Raw genomic sequence first — 18,231 nt, forward strand, 5'->3', positions numbered from 1 at the left:
GTTTGATTTTAAACTGGACTGGGAATTAATCTGAATTAACTGGACTAATTAATTTACAATGAGCTGGATTCAGACTTAATCTGACTAAATGAAACGCTAGTCACTATTCTGATGTGTAACGACAGTCCCTGACAAAATGCAATGTCTCAGTCATTGACTGTCTTCTATGACTTTGTATTTTTATGATGTAAAGTACTTTTACCTGCCTTGTGGCTGAAATGTGCGGTGTAACAGGGTTTTATTCAACTATATTATGAATGTGAAGTTTGTCAAAATGTTTGTTTATTTTAATTTATTTTGTTTAGTCAAGTTGTTTCTTCAGACATTTATTGGTGTTTTAAGTTCTGCTACACTGCTCTTGGCAGTTGGTGGTTACCATAGCGACCAGTACCTGGGTAGCTCCTCCCCCTTTTTCTGTTGCCGTTGGTAACTGTGGTTTGTATTAGAATCAGTTCTGTTTTCTTTACAAGTATTATATTTTATTTAAACAATTTAATAACATACAGAATTTCATGAGTAATTTTGATATGTTTTATGTTTTTAACTGTTATTTATATTTAATTTCACAAATGTTAGCTGCTGCTAACTGGGAGCCATTGCTCTGTAGTTTAGGGTTATTACATTGTGTTTAATGTATATGGGCAGAAGCCGCTGAACTGATGCTAAATGCCAACTTGATTTTCTCTCAGAATAAATAGAGAACCTGAATGTGTGTGTCATGAAGTCAACAAACTGAACATGAGACAAACATAAAAGGGTCACATTATACCAATAAAACTGATTGATTGATTTCACTGAAGATGACTCTTCAGTGATTTCAGTTTTTAATTTGGCAAGCACACCAAAGTTAAAATTCCTGGGTCAAAAGTCAAAATCTGTTATAAAATCCTAGATGTTTAAGTTTTCATGACCTTAAAGCAGCTTTTGAATCAGTTTTCAGGATTCAATCTTTTAGAGTAAAAACATTCAGTCATCGCAGTCGAATTTTATCAACATTTCCTTATTAAAAACTGAATGTTATGTTCATGTAAATTAATTTGAATCCATGTGGATGAGAATATAAGTGATTATAGACTTAACCCTTAACCTGGATATAGAAAACTGGAATTAACATGAGTTTTAGATGTGCAAACTCATTGCAACTTAAATATTGAACATTAGTTTGCATTTATAAGAAACTATCTAAATTACACCAATCCTTCTGGGTTCCTAATGTTGTCAGTGACTACACTCACAGATGAGGAAAACGTTACATATGGAAATATTATTTAACCTCTGCTGTTCTCTCTAAACAGATTAAAGTAGCTGATAATTATAGTTAAAGATCTGATTGCTTAGGAAATGATGGGACATTATAATTTACAGATTAAGCCATGTGAGAGCCACAGCTTCTGCCTTGTTTATAATTCAACACAACGAACCTTAACTTGTGATATTTTGTATTGAAAGCACTTGAATAGAAAAAAAATAGCTAATTGTTTGAACATTTTATAAGCTAAACTATTTCTAATCATAAATTGTTGAACTTTTAAATAAAGCCCAGTGTGAACCTGCTTGTTGTCAGGATTACCTGAAAAATGCCCGTATTTAATGTCACATCCAGAGTTTTTTTTATTTAATCAAACACTGGATCCGACTTAGCACTTAGCAGTGTGTCGAACAGCGTGTGTTCGGCGGTAATGGTCCTGAGTCGGCGGCTGTGTGAGCAGATTTTACCATCCTGATTAGTCCAGAGAACTCTGCGGCTCACCGACCCGGAAGTTCAAATGAACCAGAAGATAAAGTTGGACATTATGTCCCAGACTCGTTTGCAGAAGCAGGACACGATGAAACAAAGGAGCATTAGAGACGTATTGAGGAGGTCAGACTGACGGGAGGAGGACGACCCCGGTACCAGGGGTCGGTGTGGGTGGTCCGGTCCACGTCACAAGGCCAGAGCTCTGGCTTTGGCCGACGCCGCCTGCGCTCTCTGAACGGCTGCATGGCTGCTCTCTCTTCTTTTCAGCTGGTTGGTCTCAAACAGGCCCTCATGGCTGCCGCCTCGTCCGCCGTCCGCAAAGGTCAGCAGGCCTGCAGGAGAGAAAACCAAACGGGTCACAAACCGAGTCTCAGTCGAGTCACACTTTCTCACTCTGACCAGTAGAGTTTTACTCGATCAAGAACATGGCTGACCGACGCAGGAACGTTGTTTTCTACACGGCCGCCTGCTGTGATTTACGGAAGACCATTAGGGCCAGTGGGGGAAAAAAATTATTTTTTCAGAATTATTCTTTTTTCTTCAGAAGTCAGAAATCTGAGAAAAAAGTCATAATTATAAGATAAAAATTAGAATTTTGAGGAAAACTCAAGATTCTGAGATTATAGTTTCAAATCTGAGAAAGAAGTCAGAATTCTGAGAAAAAAGAAAATTGAGGAAAAACGTCAGAATTCTGAGATTAAAGTTAGAATTACGGGGGAGAAAAGTCAGAACTCTGATGTTATAGTTACAAATCTGAAAATCAGTTTCCCGCTCACTCTCTTGTCATTCCTAATTCCCAAAAGGCCAAAGGGAAAATGAAATGAACAGTTTCAATATGTTACATCAATATTTTGCCGTTAATAAAACAATCCTACTCAGGAACTGTTCAGTCCAATATAAAATAAATACCAGTAAGAAAAATCAGTTACAGAAAACCCACAGCGGTCTGACGCTGAAAGGCGAGTTTAGATAAAATAAATCAAAACCACATTTTGGTATAAAAATCAGTCTCTTTAGACCAGGGGTCCCCAAACTACGGCCCGCCTCCACATTTGGTCCGGCCCCCTGAACAATACCAGAGAGCATTCAGATTTTTTTTTTTCATTTATTGTATTTTCTGGTTTATATGTGGATTTTTCTTCAACCAGCAGGGGGCTCTTTAGCAGGGAGTGTGTAAACTGTGGGTGTTTTGTTTTGCATGGCTGCCATCTGTTGGGCTTTTAGGGAACTGCTTGACTTTTATGTTATTTAATCAGTACGGTTTGCTAGCGGTAGAGCAGATGAACACACGTGTCTGTTATGAACGCCGCATTCCAGGTTGAATTCTTCGAAGAAATGCCTGTAAGTAGCAACTTATACTTCAAAACGAGCCTTTATGTTAACATATGAGAAATTAATATATTATAGTTACATTTCCTCAATGGAATATATACTAGTTAGTCCCAGTGACCGTTTCACTCATGGTTTTTGCCCATGTGCTTTCTGGGTAAAAATCAATCGAGAAACGCGGACCCCCACCAGAGAAGGGAAAAGTTATGTGGCCCTCACAGGAAAAAGTTTGGGGACCACTGTTTTAGACTATTAGCATTTCAAATCAAGTTTACTGAAACCTGGTAAGTTATGAAAGCATATTAATTACTTAAACACAGCAGTTCAGTGAAAGCAACCTCAAAAACCCAAGAAGGAACAGATCAGCCACAGAAGAAGAGTTGGATTCTCTTATTCAATTACTTGGACTAACAAAGTTGTATAATCTGACAGAAAAAGAAATATACTAATAAATATAGTGGAAATATACTTTGCTACTGTTCTTCTGTTTGCCGTTGTTTTAAATTTATTTCTTTTGTGTGTAACTTTATTCTTCGTTCAATAAACTCAAAAGCAGGATTTGTATTTTTGACCGACAGGCTCTGCATTCTTCCTTAACGTAACAGTTTTGCTCCGTTGTGATATTTCAGACTCTGACTAAAAATTGACAACAGGTAGAAGCTGCTGGTTTCAAACCGTTTGTCAGGCTCACTCTGTTGTCTGGTTCTCACCTGTCAGAAAACAGAGGGAATGTTGATGCTCCGTCTCTATTTTTACAAGCACAGATATAAGTCTGTTGTCACAGTGACACGTCGATCCGCCTTCGCCAGCAGCAGCATTCAAATAAAAACGTGTTGATTACCTCCAGTGACTTTGAGCCCAGGAGTTTCAGACCAGATAATTATCACATCTCAATGTTCAAAACACACAAAATGCCTGCTTATTTATGTAAATTCACAATCAAAATAACAACTGTTTGTGGATGGATTCAGGTTGTGCATTGGAAACAAATCAAGGTTTCTCAATTTCTTTTTTTAAAACTTTGCATCTATTTTTAAATTGTTTGTTTAATGTTACCTGCAAACAAAGATATCAGAGAAATGGTTCACATACTTGGGTAGTAACTAGTTACATGTAGTCAATTACATTTATTTGAGTAACTTAAAAAAATGTGTACTTTTAGGAGTACTTTTACTAGATAGTACGTTTTACTTTTACCTCAGTAATTTTATTAAGTATCTCTTACTTGAGTAAAACGTCTGGATTTTCTACTCACTGAATGGAAAAACTCAGACACACACCTGCAGTTTCCCAAAGTTTCTTAAGTTTTTTTTTTTATTTAAAGAAACTGATTTGGAAAATGTATAATGCCTGATTTTGTTTTTTTGTTTTATGAATTATTGTCATTTTTGTCCTCAATACCAAAACGTTCACTTAACCTTATATTTTGCTCCGTCTGATGTAATTTTTAAATATGAAATAATTGGTAATTTGATCAGTTATTCAGTACTTGACTAGACTTTTTACCAAATACTTTTTTACTCTTGAGTAATTTCTTGAACAGCTACTTTTTACTTCAGTAAAAACATGTTGAAGTAGTGCTACTCTTGAGTTCATGCATCAACACATCAGTAAATTTAAAACTAAGACACTTGTGGTCTCCTGAAGAACCTGATTTGGATGGGAATGTTTTTAAAAAGCAGGATTTGCTGTGGAGTCACAAAAATACAGTCAACTAAAAAAATGGTAATTTTTTTTTTTTACCATAATTTTTATTATCACAACAGTGCCACCAAATATTGTGATAAACTTGTGGCACCCAGAGGGTTCTGGGTAATTGGATGTGCTTACCGTGGCCGTCCACACATCCGCCTTTAAATTCGCCCTCAAACTTCATGCCATCGAAGCGAGTGAAAACGCCGGCTCCCTGGAACTTCCCCTGCACAAATTCACCTTCATACCTGGAGGAAAAGCACAGAGTCAAACACAGCAACGCTTCCCCTGCAGCTGTGCAAACTGAACACCAGGGGCGTCCAAACCTTTTCCAAACATGGGCCAAAATCATGTGACAAAAAAGGAAAATTAAACTAAAATCACACAAATAAAAGTCACCTAGTTTTATTGTTCTTTGTAAGAAAGGAATTTATTCATCGTAGAGCCAAACAAAAAAAGAAAAATAGTTTTGGCTGCGACTAAACAAATTTGTCCCCAATTAGAAATGTCTTATTAGTTGACGAGCTGCTCTGTGTAAGGTGTTAAATATTAAAAATATAAATATAGCCATTAGATATAAAGTTTATTAAATTTACATATCTAAGAGTGATGTAGTAATTCAATGTGACTGAATATAAATAAACAAGCATGCACATTCAAATATGTTAATTAAAAATAATCTACAAATTACTCAGTCATAAGAACATATAATTATAAGATTATATGAGCAGGCTCTTTCAAAACGTTTCAACACAGTCAATAAAAGCCGATTTGTATTCAGCAATAGTCTATGAATCAAAGCTGGACATCTTTTGTTGTGCTTAATGTTTATTGATAATTTTACACAAATTAAAAACAGCCACCTGTATCTTTCTTAATTCACAGCTGGGGACCAAAACATAAATAAAAATCAGTCCACGAGCCATAAATGGCCCCCGAGCCGCACTTTGAGCACCTCTGGTATATTATAACATATTTCATCTGCTGTTTTGCTGAAATTCAGCAAAAAGGTACCAACTTTACTGGAAACTTTCTAAACTTTGGGAGCAATTTAAAAGTCCAAACTTATCATGGAGTTTTAAAAAGTGTTGATACTGAAAAGTGAAGTTGAGACTGGAAAACATGTTTTGGTGATTTTCAAAGCCCTTGAAAAATAAATTAAATGTTTTGTCCAAGCTGGAGCATAACATACAGCCCTGAATAGGCTGTCCTCAGCGTATTTATGTTGAGCTGTGTCACACTTAAACAAGCAAGCATAAGGGAACCGTTAACAAAAGCAGCTGAATAGATTGAAGATTTTTATATATCTCTGTCAAATAAAGCCAATTAATTTTAGAAATCTTCTCAGAAGAATGAACGGAGATTATGTGTCTACCTTGGAATGCTGGGCGGCTAATGTTGTAACAGAAAAGGCCAATTTGAAAAAGATTCGAAAGGTCAGGCGATGAAAACGCTTTACTGAGGATAAAAGCAGGTCTTTTAAAACATCTGTTCTGCACAGTATTTTTCTCTTCTACACTTTTTTCTGTTAAATGTAGAAAGTGCCGATGAAACCTTTAAAAAGATGTAGAAGGTGCACCAGTTCACAGTTTACCTCAACAAGATGAATATTAGATGCATTTTATAAACAGTTACGATTGGAATGACGCATCTGGAGCATTAAGAACCAATAAAGTGAAGTTATTCTTCTGTAACAACTTGTTCACATGAGGAGGAATTTAGGCTTGGACTTCCTAACAATGCAGCTTTAATAATTAAAGACTTGCAGGAATTCCTTTGTGCATTATTGTTGTTTTTTGCAGAAATGATCTTTCATTTGACACTTAGAAACCAAACAGACATCTAGGCTTTTTCATGTTTGTTTTTACTTTAGTGTTGACTTATGAACTTCAAAACTTTGATCAAAAGTTGTTAAAGGTATCCATAGTTGGGTCTGACAATATTTTATTTGAGAAACATTTATTTTGATTTTGGAAAAACATATTGCCGTGTTTATGTTGCAATGCATCCTGGGAAGGTGACGCTATGGTCCAGACAGAACAGTAATTCCTGATTTTTGCCAACCCAGAAGGAGAAAACATTTTCTCAAAATTATTAGGATAGTGTTTTTCAAAAACTTTAAGATGCTTCATTATCACCTTAAGCATCATTATCTTCCACTTTGTTTGGATTTTTTATTGGCTCCTGCTAATGTTGTTGGCTAAAGCTAGCACAGTAAGCACCAGCTTACAAGCACAATGTTTAGTTTCCATCACCAGCTACATTGGCTACTAAACAACGATGTGACAAACGGACTCAGCAGCTCATGTAGCTACTTATAAAACGAGTAGATATTAAAAAGTTGTGGCCCCAAACTAAAACAGATGGAGTGGAAACAAGTCGGAACCCACAGGAAGCTACTCTGCTGTGGATGATAAAAAATATGATGCAAAATTATCAGAAAGACCAAAGAAACTGATGAAGATTTCTGCTAAGTTTATTTCTATTGATCTGCTCCATGTTGCACTGCAAAAAATAGATTTTGGAATAGAATAACCCTTTTTTGTCAGACCTCAACTAACTAAATATAAATAAATAACAAGCATGTTTTCACAAAACAAGGAGATATTTTCAAATATAAATTTTTCCTAAGTGCTGAATTAAGACAATGCAATTTATTGACATATTGATTATAGCCTTCTGCTCTTTCTTAGAAAGAACCCTTGAAAAAGGTTGTGTATTGAGTGTTTTTCTTAATATCAGAGGTTAACATTTTTGCATCGTGGCGATCCTTCATTCAGTGAAACCGTGAACCTCCACTACCAGATCAGCAGCTGCTGCTTCTCTTTCCTTGCGTCTTTCTAATCTGGCATTGTGTTAGCGAAAACCTAAATGGAAAAACTTGCAGATAACTTTCACAATAAGCAGAGGAAGCACTCTATTAATCTAGCACAATCCTAATGATTTTCTAATCAGAACAAATAAAGTGAAGGACACGCGTTGAGGCACGAACCTGGATCCATCAGGAAACACCAGAACGCCGCAGCCGTTGAACAGGCCGTTCTCAAACTGTCCAGTGAAGCACGTCCCGTCGCTGAAGATCAGCTGACCCAGGCCGTGACGCAGACCTGCGGCAAGTTACACAATAAGAAGCAACATTTATAAAGGCAAATGAGGAGCCAGTATGGTAAGAATGAGTAAATCTATTTATTAACCTAGCAGGACCAAAACTAACTAAATATATTGTTTTCAAAAAAACCACTGACGGAGACCTATTATGTAAAATTCACGTTGCATGTTTTTGTTCTTCCATTTGGGTTTCGTTGCTTCTATAAAAAAAAAAAGACAAAAAAAAAACCCCAGCCATTTTTTGGCAATAAGTTCATGTTTTTTTGTATCTGGTTGGAAGAATGTTCAGAATATAATGTCACAAATTAGCAAACGTTGCCCGTCACCCAGCAACCCCAGCAAAGCTCCAGCACATTTGGTCAGCTGGTTTTACCACTGTATGCACTGTACTATGGCTGCTGGAAAGACAAGATTTACCATCCAGAAACCACTTGCTGCATTCTTCTTGGTTGTGCAGGAGGCTCTACTTCTGCTTTTCAAAGAAGTGCATTTGTATACTTATTAATTTGTTTGAAATGAAAATGGCTCCATATTGGGGGGCGTGGCCAGCAGCAGCTTACTTGGATTTAAAGGAAAACAGGCAGAACTGAACAGGTTGAAATCTCAAAACCTAGGAATGATTGTGTGCAAAAAAATATAATGAACATGTTTTGTATAGGCCACAGATCTATTCTAACCTGTTCACGGACACATTACATGAATTTCCTTCTAATTCATGTAAAGCATTTAGAACTGCCTTGTTGTTGAAAATGTGCTATATATATAAAATTACCTTTAAATCTAGTCTTATTTCATAAAACTTTACCAAAAATCAAGTCTTTTGGGTAAAGAGCAGAAAATAGCAGATTATTTGTAAGATAAATTAACCACTAACAGGTTTTTATAAAGTTCTTCAAAAACACAATCTGCCTTTTCTAAAATCTTTGTTAAATTAAAAACACCAACAACCCATCTATCCATCTCCGCACTCATTAGTGAACAAAACCCAGAGAAACTTAAACTCCTCCACTTGGGAAGAGCCTCTTTATGTACTTTTTTATATATTATCTGGGTATGTACAGTTTTACCTTGGACACATTATAAAAAAGGACAGTTATGGTTCTGGAGTAATAAACCCAGATCTCCGGTAGATGTAATAACGGACTGCTGAGTTGGTGTCTTTCATGGAGTGTAAGGCCTTGCAAAGTTTGGGTTCTGCCTGGCATACAGAGGTTATGTGCTGTGATTTTATATTTCCTCTTATTCATTTAACAGACTGTCCATTTACCATAACCAGAGACGGAAGAATCTTCAGCTCTTCCTCTGCCAGCACAAGTCTGTGGAAAATAACTTATATTTTAAGCAACGGGGGTGACAACAGGACATATGAGAAACTTTGTTGTTGGAATAGTGAATGCTATTTTTGCAATGTAAAGGTCGTTGCAAACTGATTAAATGTTTCCATTTGATGGTGTGAAAAATCCAAGAAACTGTTTCCTACAGTGTCATCATGGGACCTGCAGGTTCTTACTATGAATGGTGTGAAAGTAGGTGCCTCTACATTCAGAATAAGACTGCACACGTTTAACTTCCACAATAACTGCTTTTTATGTGGACACATTAAAAGGATTTGAAGCAACAATGTTTGCTTCATGTCTGCTCTTTTTTTTTTTTTTGGCAGTTTTGACTAGATTGAACTGTTTAACCCTCCAGCACTTTTAGAGCGACGCTCAGGAAGAGCAGGGCAGATGTCACGGCCGGTCAACCAGGTGACCCATCACACACACACACACACACACACACGTACGCACACACACACACACAAACTCAAAACCAGTAACCGGCCAGAACCGCGCACAGTAAAAATCTGAGGTGGGGTCCAAACAACAACACTTGAAACTGCGCTTGTTCATTTTTAGTTTACAAAAAGATCACCAAGCCGGCAAATAAGCAAAAGATAACATTTAGGTTTAGGACATACGTGTGACAAGATGTTTTGACACAATCTTTTTTTCTCCAGAATTCTGTTTATATTATAGAGGGTTAGGAAATAAAAAGAAAAATCTCAAGGTGCGTACAGCCGTACAGCTGCAGGCGCTACTGTCTACAACACAATCACAGAGGAGCGGGTCCGTTACTGTGCTGAGGACGACCTGGTAACTTCCTAGAGGAATAGGATTTAGAGGGAGCTCACAAAGTCCCATGAAACTGAGAAGAAGAGCATGCAAGCTCTAGGAGGGTGGGGTTGGGGAGAGCTAAGAGCAGTTCAGGATTTACTGGAGGAGGGTCCTTGGCAAAGGGTAAAGACGGGTAGAGGCCAGTGAGCATTGTCCATTGCTCCCAGCTAATGGCAAAGTAAATTAGGCAGTCCATCTGTCAGGGCTGCTTAAAGAGCTGCTCTCTGCCTAATCTGAGCAGGGTTTTCACAAGAGATTTGGCAAAGCGATTTGGCAGCTTTGCCCTCCATTTTCAAAGTCCTTCCTTCCTGAAACTCCCTGTGTCCATAGAAGCTGGTGCAGAGATCAGGATGGCTAAGGAAGAGGGCCAACAGCATTTCAAGTCCAACTCTCCATCATGCATGAGCCCTGACAAGTGAGCAGCAGCCTCTGGCAGGCATTTCATGGACTGGCTGCTGAAATCCAACAATCTATGAAGTGTCAACGAGAGTGCAATCATCTGGCAACAAACACCATCGGTAGTGTCTTCCACAAAGCGTGACAACAGATGCGTCAAATACAAATGGGGTTATTGAATATAATAAAATCAAGTGGCAGCAGTTTACGGATCACAATGAATGCAACAGTTTATTTTTCGCTCAGAGCACACATTATTTACAGACTGTTGAAGCTAGGGACAGCCATTTCCTCGTCATCTCCTCGGTTCGGTCCCCTTGGAGCAAACTTAATCTGTCTCCCAGCTTCTTTATAACGCCTCTCTCTTAGCTCATGTTGGGTCATGGTCTCTGGCTAATTATGGTTTAGCTGAATTTGTCCGGCTTTTATGTCAATCAATAACGGTAATGCATAGATGTTAAATGACCGCACAGGCAAAGAACAGTAGTAAATGACTACTGGCTGTGCCTTGGCTGCTGTGGCTGTACCGGTCCTACTTCCTGTAACCTGATAGCCCCCGGGCTCGTCTTGAGCCAGCACTTGACTGAATTATTCATACGACATGGAAGACCTCTGTCTGACACACACCTACATGTTTGTGTGCAAACAGTGACTTTGCATGCAAAGACAGAGACGGTCTGTGTTCCTGACGAACACCGTGCAAAAGAACACACACACAAGCTCGCACACAATAACATATTACTGTTCGCAGTGTTAATTCAACATTTCACGCTCAAAAAGAAAAGGATGTGTCATCACACATATTTTGGATGTGGCAGAAAATAATAGCTTCTCAGGGAAAAGCAAATGAGGTGCTGCAAAATGGAGTCCCAGCAGAAAATAAAGGTGTGTAAATATTTGGAGATGCACAAAGAGGCATACTTATGATTTATATAATTATTCTACTATTGTGTAATGTTTTAGGAGATGAGAACACAGAACTGACATCACATTTTTCCTTCCCATATGAACTGAGAGTTTGAGTAGTTAAAAAAATACAGAAAGATCCCACACACAGGCTGTTCACCTTTTCTAAAGATATCTGGAGCTGTACATAATCAAATATCGCAGATCAACAAGAACTATTATACAGAACACAAATATTAAAGGTAAAATGCCCTATAAACATTTTTCGGGTGGTTTGGATTTCCAAGAACTAAGATTTTGGTGTTTTTGTGACATTTAGGAGGTGAAAGATACTGAAATTAAGTTTACAGTGTAATCATAAATCAGTTTGAAACCGTTGTTTTGGTCATAATATTTAATAACTAATGGAAACTGAATCTAAACAGTTGTCTAGATGTTTTGGCAGACCAGGACAACCTTGTATTATTTGGTAATTATAAAGCTGAGCAAACAACAAACACACGTCAGGTTCCACAAGGCTTTATGTTTGGGTCTCTGATATTCAAATCAGCTTGAGCAACAACGGTGAGGAGAAAACGTACAAAGGAGATCAGAGAATCTGGCAACGCAGCGAGGAAACCGACAGACTTATAACTGCTGGGAAGGTGGATGCATGATTAATCAGGAAAAATCAATGCAGCCTGGGAAGAACCTGAGCAGGAAAACGGATGGAAGTCGACCAATAAACAAAGAGGAAGCTGAAAAATACACAAACGAATTAAACTGAACCAGAAACTAAGGATGGTGACACTTTATTTGAAGGGTTGTGCGTAAGACGTGACGGTGTCATAAACATGACATAACGCCTGTCATGAACATGAAGGAGTCTTCATGAATGTCTGACTGTTGTCATGACCTGTCATTTGGTAAATGATGACACTTTTAATGGAAATGTGACGTTTTTGATGGACTTTTAATGCAACTGTGCTTTAAAAGTGTCATTATTTACCGACTGACAACAGTCATAAACATTCATAAAGACTCCTTCGTGTTCATGGCAGGTGTTATGTCATGTTTATTATATTCATGTCAGTCTAATGCACACCCCTTCAAATAATCTGTTACCCTAAGGACTTATGCCAGAATAAGATGGTAGTAAATTACAGGTATCTTGTGACTATTTGGAATAAGTTAAAATTTACCCACCATTCAGAGTACCTGCAAAAAACAGAAAGGCCATAGACTAAGAAAACTCGCAAAGTTTCAGGTTGATAAGAAAACAATTACTCTATTTTATAGATCATATATTGAATCTGTGCTGACATTTTCTCTCTGTTGGTTGGGAAATCTTAGTATTAGGTCACCAAATGCACTCAGTAATGTATATTACTCTGCTACATATTACTCTGTAAGTGTATTGAACACTTACAGAACTGTTCAATAGCATCGAAAAGTTATTTTAGTTTTTATGTCTTTTTATAATCACACTTGGGACATTACATTTGGGACTTAAATCTGAAATTTGAAAACACAGAGCAGAACTAAAAAAAATACAAAAACAATGTACAGAACATCCTTAACAATATGTAATAATCAACAACCCCAATCAATCTGCTTAAGCGGCACCATTTTCCATCCACTCCACAACCTTACACCTCTTTCTGTTGGTGCGTCTCTTAGAATCCCGAAGACGTTTGAGGTCGCAGTGTGAAAAAAGTGAACGAAAGGTCACATCGACTCACGTCCGTACAGAAACTCTTACCTCCAGTCTATCGGCCTACGCAACGCTTCCACATCACTAAACACATTCACCGAATCCTACAAAACTATGGCAAATCAAAGAGTTGGCTGTTAAATGTTGAACTGACAACAAAATAGTTACCCAATTATTACTAACATTCATTAATATGCAAAGATCTTACATGAATAAATTAAAAAGACATATTGCACATTTTTAATAAAATATGTGCATAGGAGATGGACAAATAAATCTCAAGAAAAAGGTCTGACTTCTGCACACTTTCAAACAAAGACCATTTATCACTGCAGAGTTTCAGTAACGAGACCTTCCTGTGTGCTTGATGTTTAAATTAAGTGTTAAATATGTACATATTTATTGTAATTTAAAGTTAAAGGAATGAACAACAAGATGCATGACGGCAAAAGAAAGCCACGCTGCTTCAAACCGGTAGCGATTTGTGAACCCAACATGCCTCCGTGCCACAAAACAAAACAAATCTCAATTGTGCTGATATGAAAACAAAAGCAATGAAGCATTTCGATGAATCGCCGCCAAACCAGTTTAGCAGTTTTAGTTAATTGTGCGCAGAGCATATGTTTCTCCCTCCAGTGTTCGAGCTGCTGAGGTGCCAAACTTTTGTTCTTTGTTTAACCTTACCTCAAAGGTTTTCTCTGTGTTTTAGTCAAAGTGCAAATATGAGTTCAGGTAGTGCGATGCGGCGTCTCTGAAGGCTTGGTGGCACCAGATGGTCTCTCCGTGCAGATTAGTTACTGACTTCAGTTTGTCACCTTTTCTTTTTTTACTCTGGCTGTTGCTGCTGGTTGCTGTAAAACACAATCTGTCTGTGTGCGAGTGCAGATTTATTTAAAAGTAGCTTTTTTCTGCAGGGACTCGGCTAATGTACACACATCTTCATCCTAACTCTCCAGTCTAACATGAAACTCGACTTTAATTAAAAGCTGCCTCAGTTAACTTTGTTTTATCGTGTTTACTGGTATCCTCTGTTAACCACTTATTCTAACTGATATCCTCTAGACAGAAATTCAGGTCATCAGCTCAGTACTACTGTAATTAAAAAAGCTATCCAGTGGTGCAGCAGGTGGGACTTAAGACATATGTATCTAAATTAGCCATGAGCCAGAAACGGCTATTAAGGTAAACAACCGTCTACTTCAAAACCTTATGGCAGCAAAGTGACAAATAACATAACTGAATAGATCTTAAGAACTTCAACTTAAACCAAGGAGTTCTCATTGGGTATAATTTATGTATTATTCAATACAGAATATGGACAATGTTTCAGCTAGTGATCCTTTGCAACTACGTCACTTTATCATTCATCATCAATAACAGATGGCGCCTGGAATCGCCATCCGTCAAAGAGCAAATATGATTCAGGTGGTGCGATGCGGCGTCTCCGAAGACACCAGCAATTCAACAGGCCGACTGAAATTGTTTTTCAAAGTTAATTTTGCCAGTTTATTCATGGTTTCTACTTGTTTGAGTCAAGCTAATTTGTCTGAATGTAATGCACCTTGTTGGGGCTCATGGTCGGCGGTATTTACAGAAGTTGGAAACAGCTAGCTTAGAAACCGACCCATATCTCCTCCCTCCTGACGTGTTGATCAAATCAACCACTCTGTCTGAATTCACACCGCATGATTTATATCACTATGTCATAAATAGTGTTTCCCATTAAACTAGAGCAGCATAAAAAACGTACAAAAGACGAGATGCTAACCAGTTTTTTCCATACATGCTAGGCTACATGACGTAACACCAACACTGTCTCCATGGTTACTAATGGTTAGACAGTGCCTTCTCCATAATGTAGTATTTGATATCTTTCTAATCATACTTACTTAGAAATTATGTGAACGTTAATTTTCTTACCTTGTACAAAGTGTTCGCTGCAGATTACACCGAGGGCTGACGGTCGTTATGATTAACGGCTGCTATCCTCCGCCACCATCTTTCCTCATTAAAAGTCATAAAATAAAATTACATCCTTGTGTGTTTGTCCAGCCGACCATTTTTAAAGTGAAATCAACTACATAAAAGCGATATTAGGTTACATATGTCTATTTTTAGACTAACTTTAAAGAAGTGCATTGGCTGTTTAGACGTCAGTCATGGCGGAGTGGGCGGAGTTATGGAGAGCGTGACGTCACGTGCAAAGGGTCAATTGAAAGATTCTTGATAACTGAAGACTCGCTTATCTAGATGTTATTTTTCTAGAGTTATACTAGCTGTATGGGTAAGTGAATCTAATATTGAATTTCAGAGCCAGATAGCTGTGAAACTGAATGGACTAATTAAATCTAATATAATTTGAATGAATATATATTTGAGGAATACATTCATGGTAACCACGATGGCATTATTGGTGCTGGAAAAGGGTGTAGTAACAGGGAATGCTAAGGCTAGTTTTTGATTGTGTTTCATTGAAATAGTGCAATATAACATATTTTTTATTACATTGTAAGTTTGCTCTCACTCTATAGTCTTTTTCGTATTTGTTGCTATTTTATTTTACCTTTGTGTGAATCTGTATGCTTCCATTTATGTGTCACTTTGCTGCTGAATTTCCACACTCAGGGACAATGGAAGATATTTCTATTCTATTGCTTTTCATTAATCAACAAAAATAAACTGCAAACCTGGACTGAATTGTCCAATAATTTTAGACTTTTAGAACACAGTTTGAGATTTGCAAAACCTTCATTCTGTTTATGAAATCAAAATAATAGTGTTTGCTTTCCTCAAATGACATCTGATCTTATAAACCCAAGATCTAAGATATCTAAGATGCACTTAAAGAAACTCCTTTTTCAATATAATCACTAAAGAAATCAGCTTTTATGATGAAATATCCTAAAATGTCAATGTCAAATTTATTTATTTAGCATTTTTAAAAATGGGTTACACAATACAATAAATTGATGAAAATAAAAAAAGTTTAAAAAAAATAAATATAAAAAAAACATCACAACAGAAAAGTCCCTGTGACCCACATTCAAACCCAAAAAAGGTAAATCCTGATGAACTGTTCATCTATATATGATTCTTTGAGTCCTTTCCTCATTTTGTTTCAACATAAACTTCAGTTGAGGGTATTTGGAGATTATGGAGGATCATCATAAGTTGTATTCACCACAAATCTGGAACAAACTTCCAGAAAACTGCAAAACATCCGAAACCCTGAGTTCCTTTAAATCAAAGCTAAAACCCCACCTGTTCAGAGTTGTTTGATTAGTGAGTTAAATATTGACCAGCATATTTTATGTTTGCTTGATTATTTTGAGGAGGATATTTGACAAACTGTAATGTTTACTCCTTGTTTCATAATTGATGAGTGTGTGATGTTTTTATGGTGTAAAGCACTTTGAACTGCCTTGGTGCTGAATGTGCTTCATAAATAAACTTGACAAGTTGAGCACATCAGACCCACTGATGTTTAGATGTCTGAAATAAATATATTTTAATGTAGTTGTCTATGAATTCCTGGCATGTTGTTGTTTATAACTGGAAATTTTGCGCTTGAGCTCCGCGCTGGAGGGCAAAAAGACGATTCTTTCACATGCCACGAAAGCCGCGCTGCAGCGGTAGAACGACACCGTTAACTAAATGAAACCTGGAGATGTAGGTATGATTAATTCAGCGCAGTGTGCCACAGCAAACAGGAAATTAACGCAGAAAAACCATTGAAGAATAACTCTAAATCACTCGCAAATGACAACACCACCACTATATCAGGATTCAACACCAAAAACACTAAAATATTTCCCACACAAAGAACAGAACAACCAGTTCATTAGTTTTATGTTTTTAGGTTTGATATTTATTTTTGTGATTATTAATAAGTGATAGCTACTGCTGCTATTCGCTAAGCTAACACTGCTGTGATAGATTAGTCAATTTAAACCCCTGCTCCACCGATGATCTGTCAGAGTTGGTGTTTATTTTGTAACTGAACTGAAATGTCAAATTCCACATCACATCTACGTGTTAAGGTTGTCAAAGTCAAGCTAGCATAGCTCCACAAATGCTGCAGCAGATTACAACTATTAAAGTTCATTATATGGTATTCACGTAAGCTTGGAGCCAAATGAGGCATTAATGTCTTAGTCAAATGTAAGCGGTGATGGAGGATGGGTGGGGATGGAGCAGGTGGACCTTGCCTTCTTTCCACTCTCCATGGTACTCCTCTCCGTTGGAATAGGTGAAGGATCCTCGTGTCAGGGTCATGGGTCCCTCTGGCACACAGACGGTTAACACACAATAAAAATCATTAGGAGCCACTGACGTCAATCTTTGACTTCCTCACAGTTGCACACACAAAGCAGGGTTCTCTGTCAACACATTAAGGGTTGTTGCTAGTTACTTTGATATGGCTAAGTGCCTTCAGAGCAACAAAACTCAGATTATTACTATAACTATATAATTCAGCATTAAAATTGTCCAAAACTGGATGGGAGCACCAATGTAATTATTTATTTTACTCTATTCTAAACAAATGATCACCTAATAATATTAAACAGCACCAAGCTGTCATCTTAATTTACAGAAAGAATAGAAGCTATGCAAACATAATCACTAACATATTCTTAAATGTGGCATGTAACTTTAATATATATATATATATATATATATATATATATATATATATATATATATATATATATATATATATATATATATATATATATATATATATATATAGGTTTTTAACATATTTGTTAAAACTGTTACCAGGTTGTCACAGTACAGTATGAGACAGAGAATCTGTGGGGGAAAAAAACCCTGTCTTCACCCAGTACTAGCTACAAAAATACACTGCTTGGTCAGAAAGAATCAATCAGAGCAAGGAGGAGGGTCTTAGTGCTGCTAATCATGCTTGTGTACGTGCTACTCACAACCTCCACTTTGCTCTATGTTTTCCACTTCTTCCAGATAGTGTAGCTTGTCGTAAATGCTAAGGCTAGTTAGCATGGCTACCAATTGGGGCAGATAAACAGTTTTCCAGTAAAGTTATTTCTTCGCCATCATGCTAATGAGTGCTAATGTCTCATTAGCACATTGGCGTACGTGAGCATGATTGACAGCGCTAAGACACTCTTCCTGGATCTGATTGGTTGTTTTTGATCTTGAATGGTGCATTTCTTCAGACGCCAGTAGGAGGAGAT

General features: G+C 37.2%; 1 protein-coding gene across 1 annotated transcript; it reads right to left on the reverse strand.

The window, feature by feature from the left end:
* Window positions 1-1,586: 1,586 nt before the first annotated feature.
* Window positions 1,587-17,551, reverse strand: LOC106927089 (MORN repeat-containing protein 4-like). Its single transcript, XM_088007602.1, has 5 exons — window positions 17,186-17,551; window positions 11,264-11,273; window positions 7,752-7,866; window positions 4,898-5,007; window positions 1,587-2,070 (listed from the first exon to the last, which is right to left on the reverse strand). The coding sequence occupies exons 1-5, from the start codon at window positions 17,291-17,293 to the stop codon at window positions 1,925-1,927; spliced, it is 489 nt and encodes a 162-aa protein (XP_087863728.1). The 5' UTR covers window positions 17,294-17,551; the 3' UTR covers window positions 1,587-1,924.
* Window positions 17,552-18,231: the final 680 nt, after the last annotated feature.

This window comes from Poecilia mexicana, unplaced genomic scaffold (genome assembly GCF_051168715.1).
Source record: "Poecilia mexicana isolate PSO_F unplaced genomic scaffold, ASM5116871v1 scaffold_1, whole genome shotgun sequence".
Lineage (NCBI taxonomy): Eukaryota > Metazoa > Chordata > Actinopteri > Cyprinodontiformes > Poeciliidae > Poecilia > Poecilia mexicana.

Bases quoted from the DNA above. Each gene is read 5' to 3' on its own strand.
- LOC106927089 (XM_088007602.1), bottom strand. From the start codon at position 17,293: ATGACCCTGACACGAGGATCCTTCACCTATTCCAACGGAGAGGAGTAC. The intron at 5,008-7,751 runs GTTCGTGCCTCA...CTTTTCCTCCAG, and splicing joins GTGTTTCCTGATGGATCCAG to GTATGAAGGTGAATTTGTGC. The intron at 2,071-4,897 runs GTAAGCACATCC...TCTCTCCTGCAG, and splicing joins CGGATGTGTGGACGGCCACG to GCCTGCTGACCTTTGCGGAC.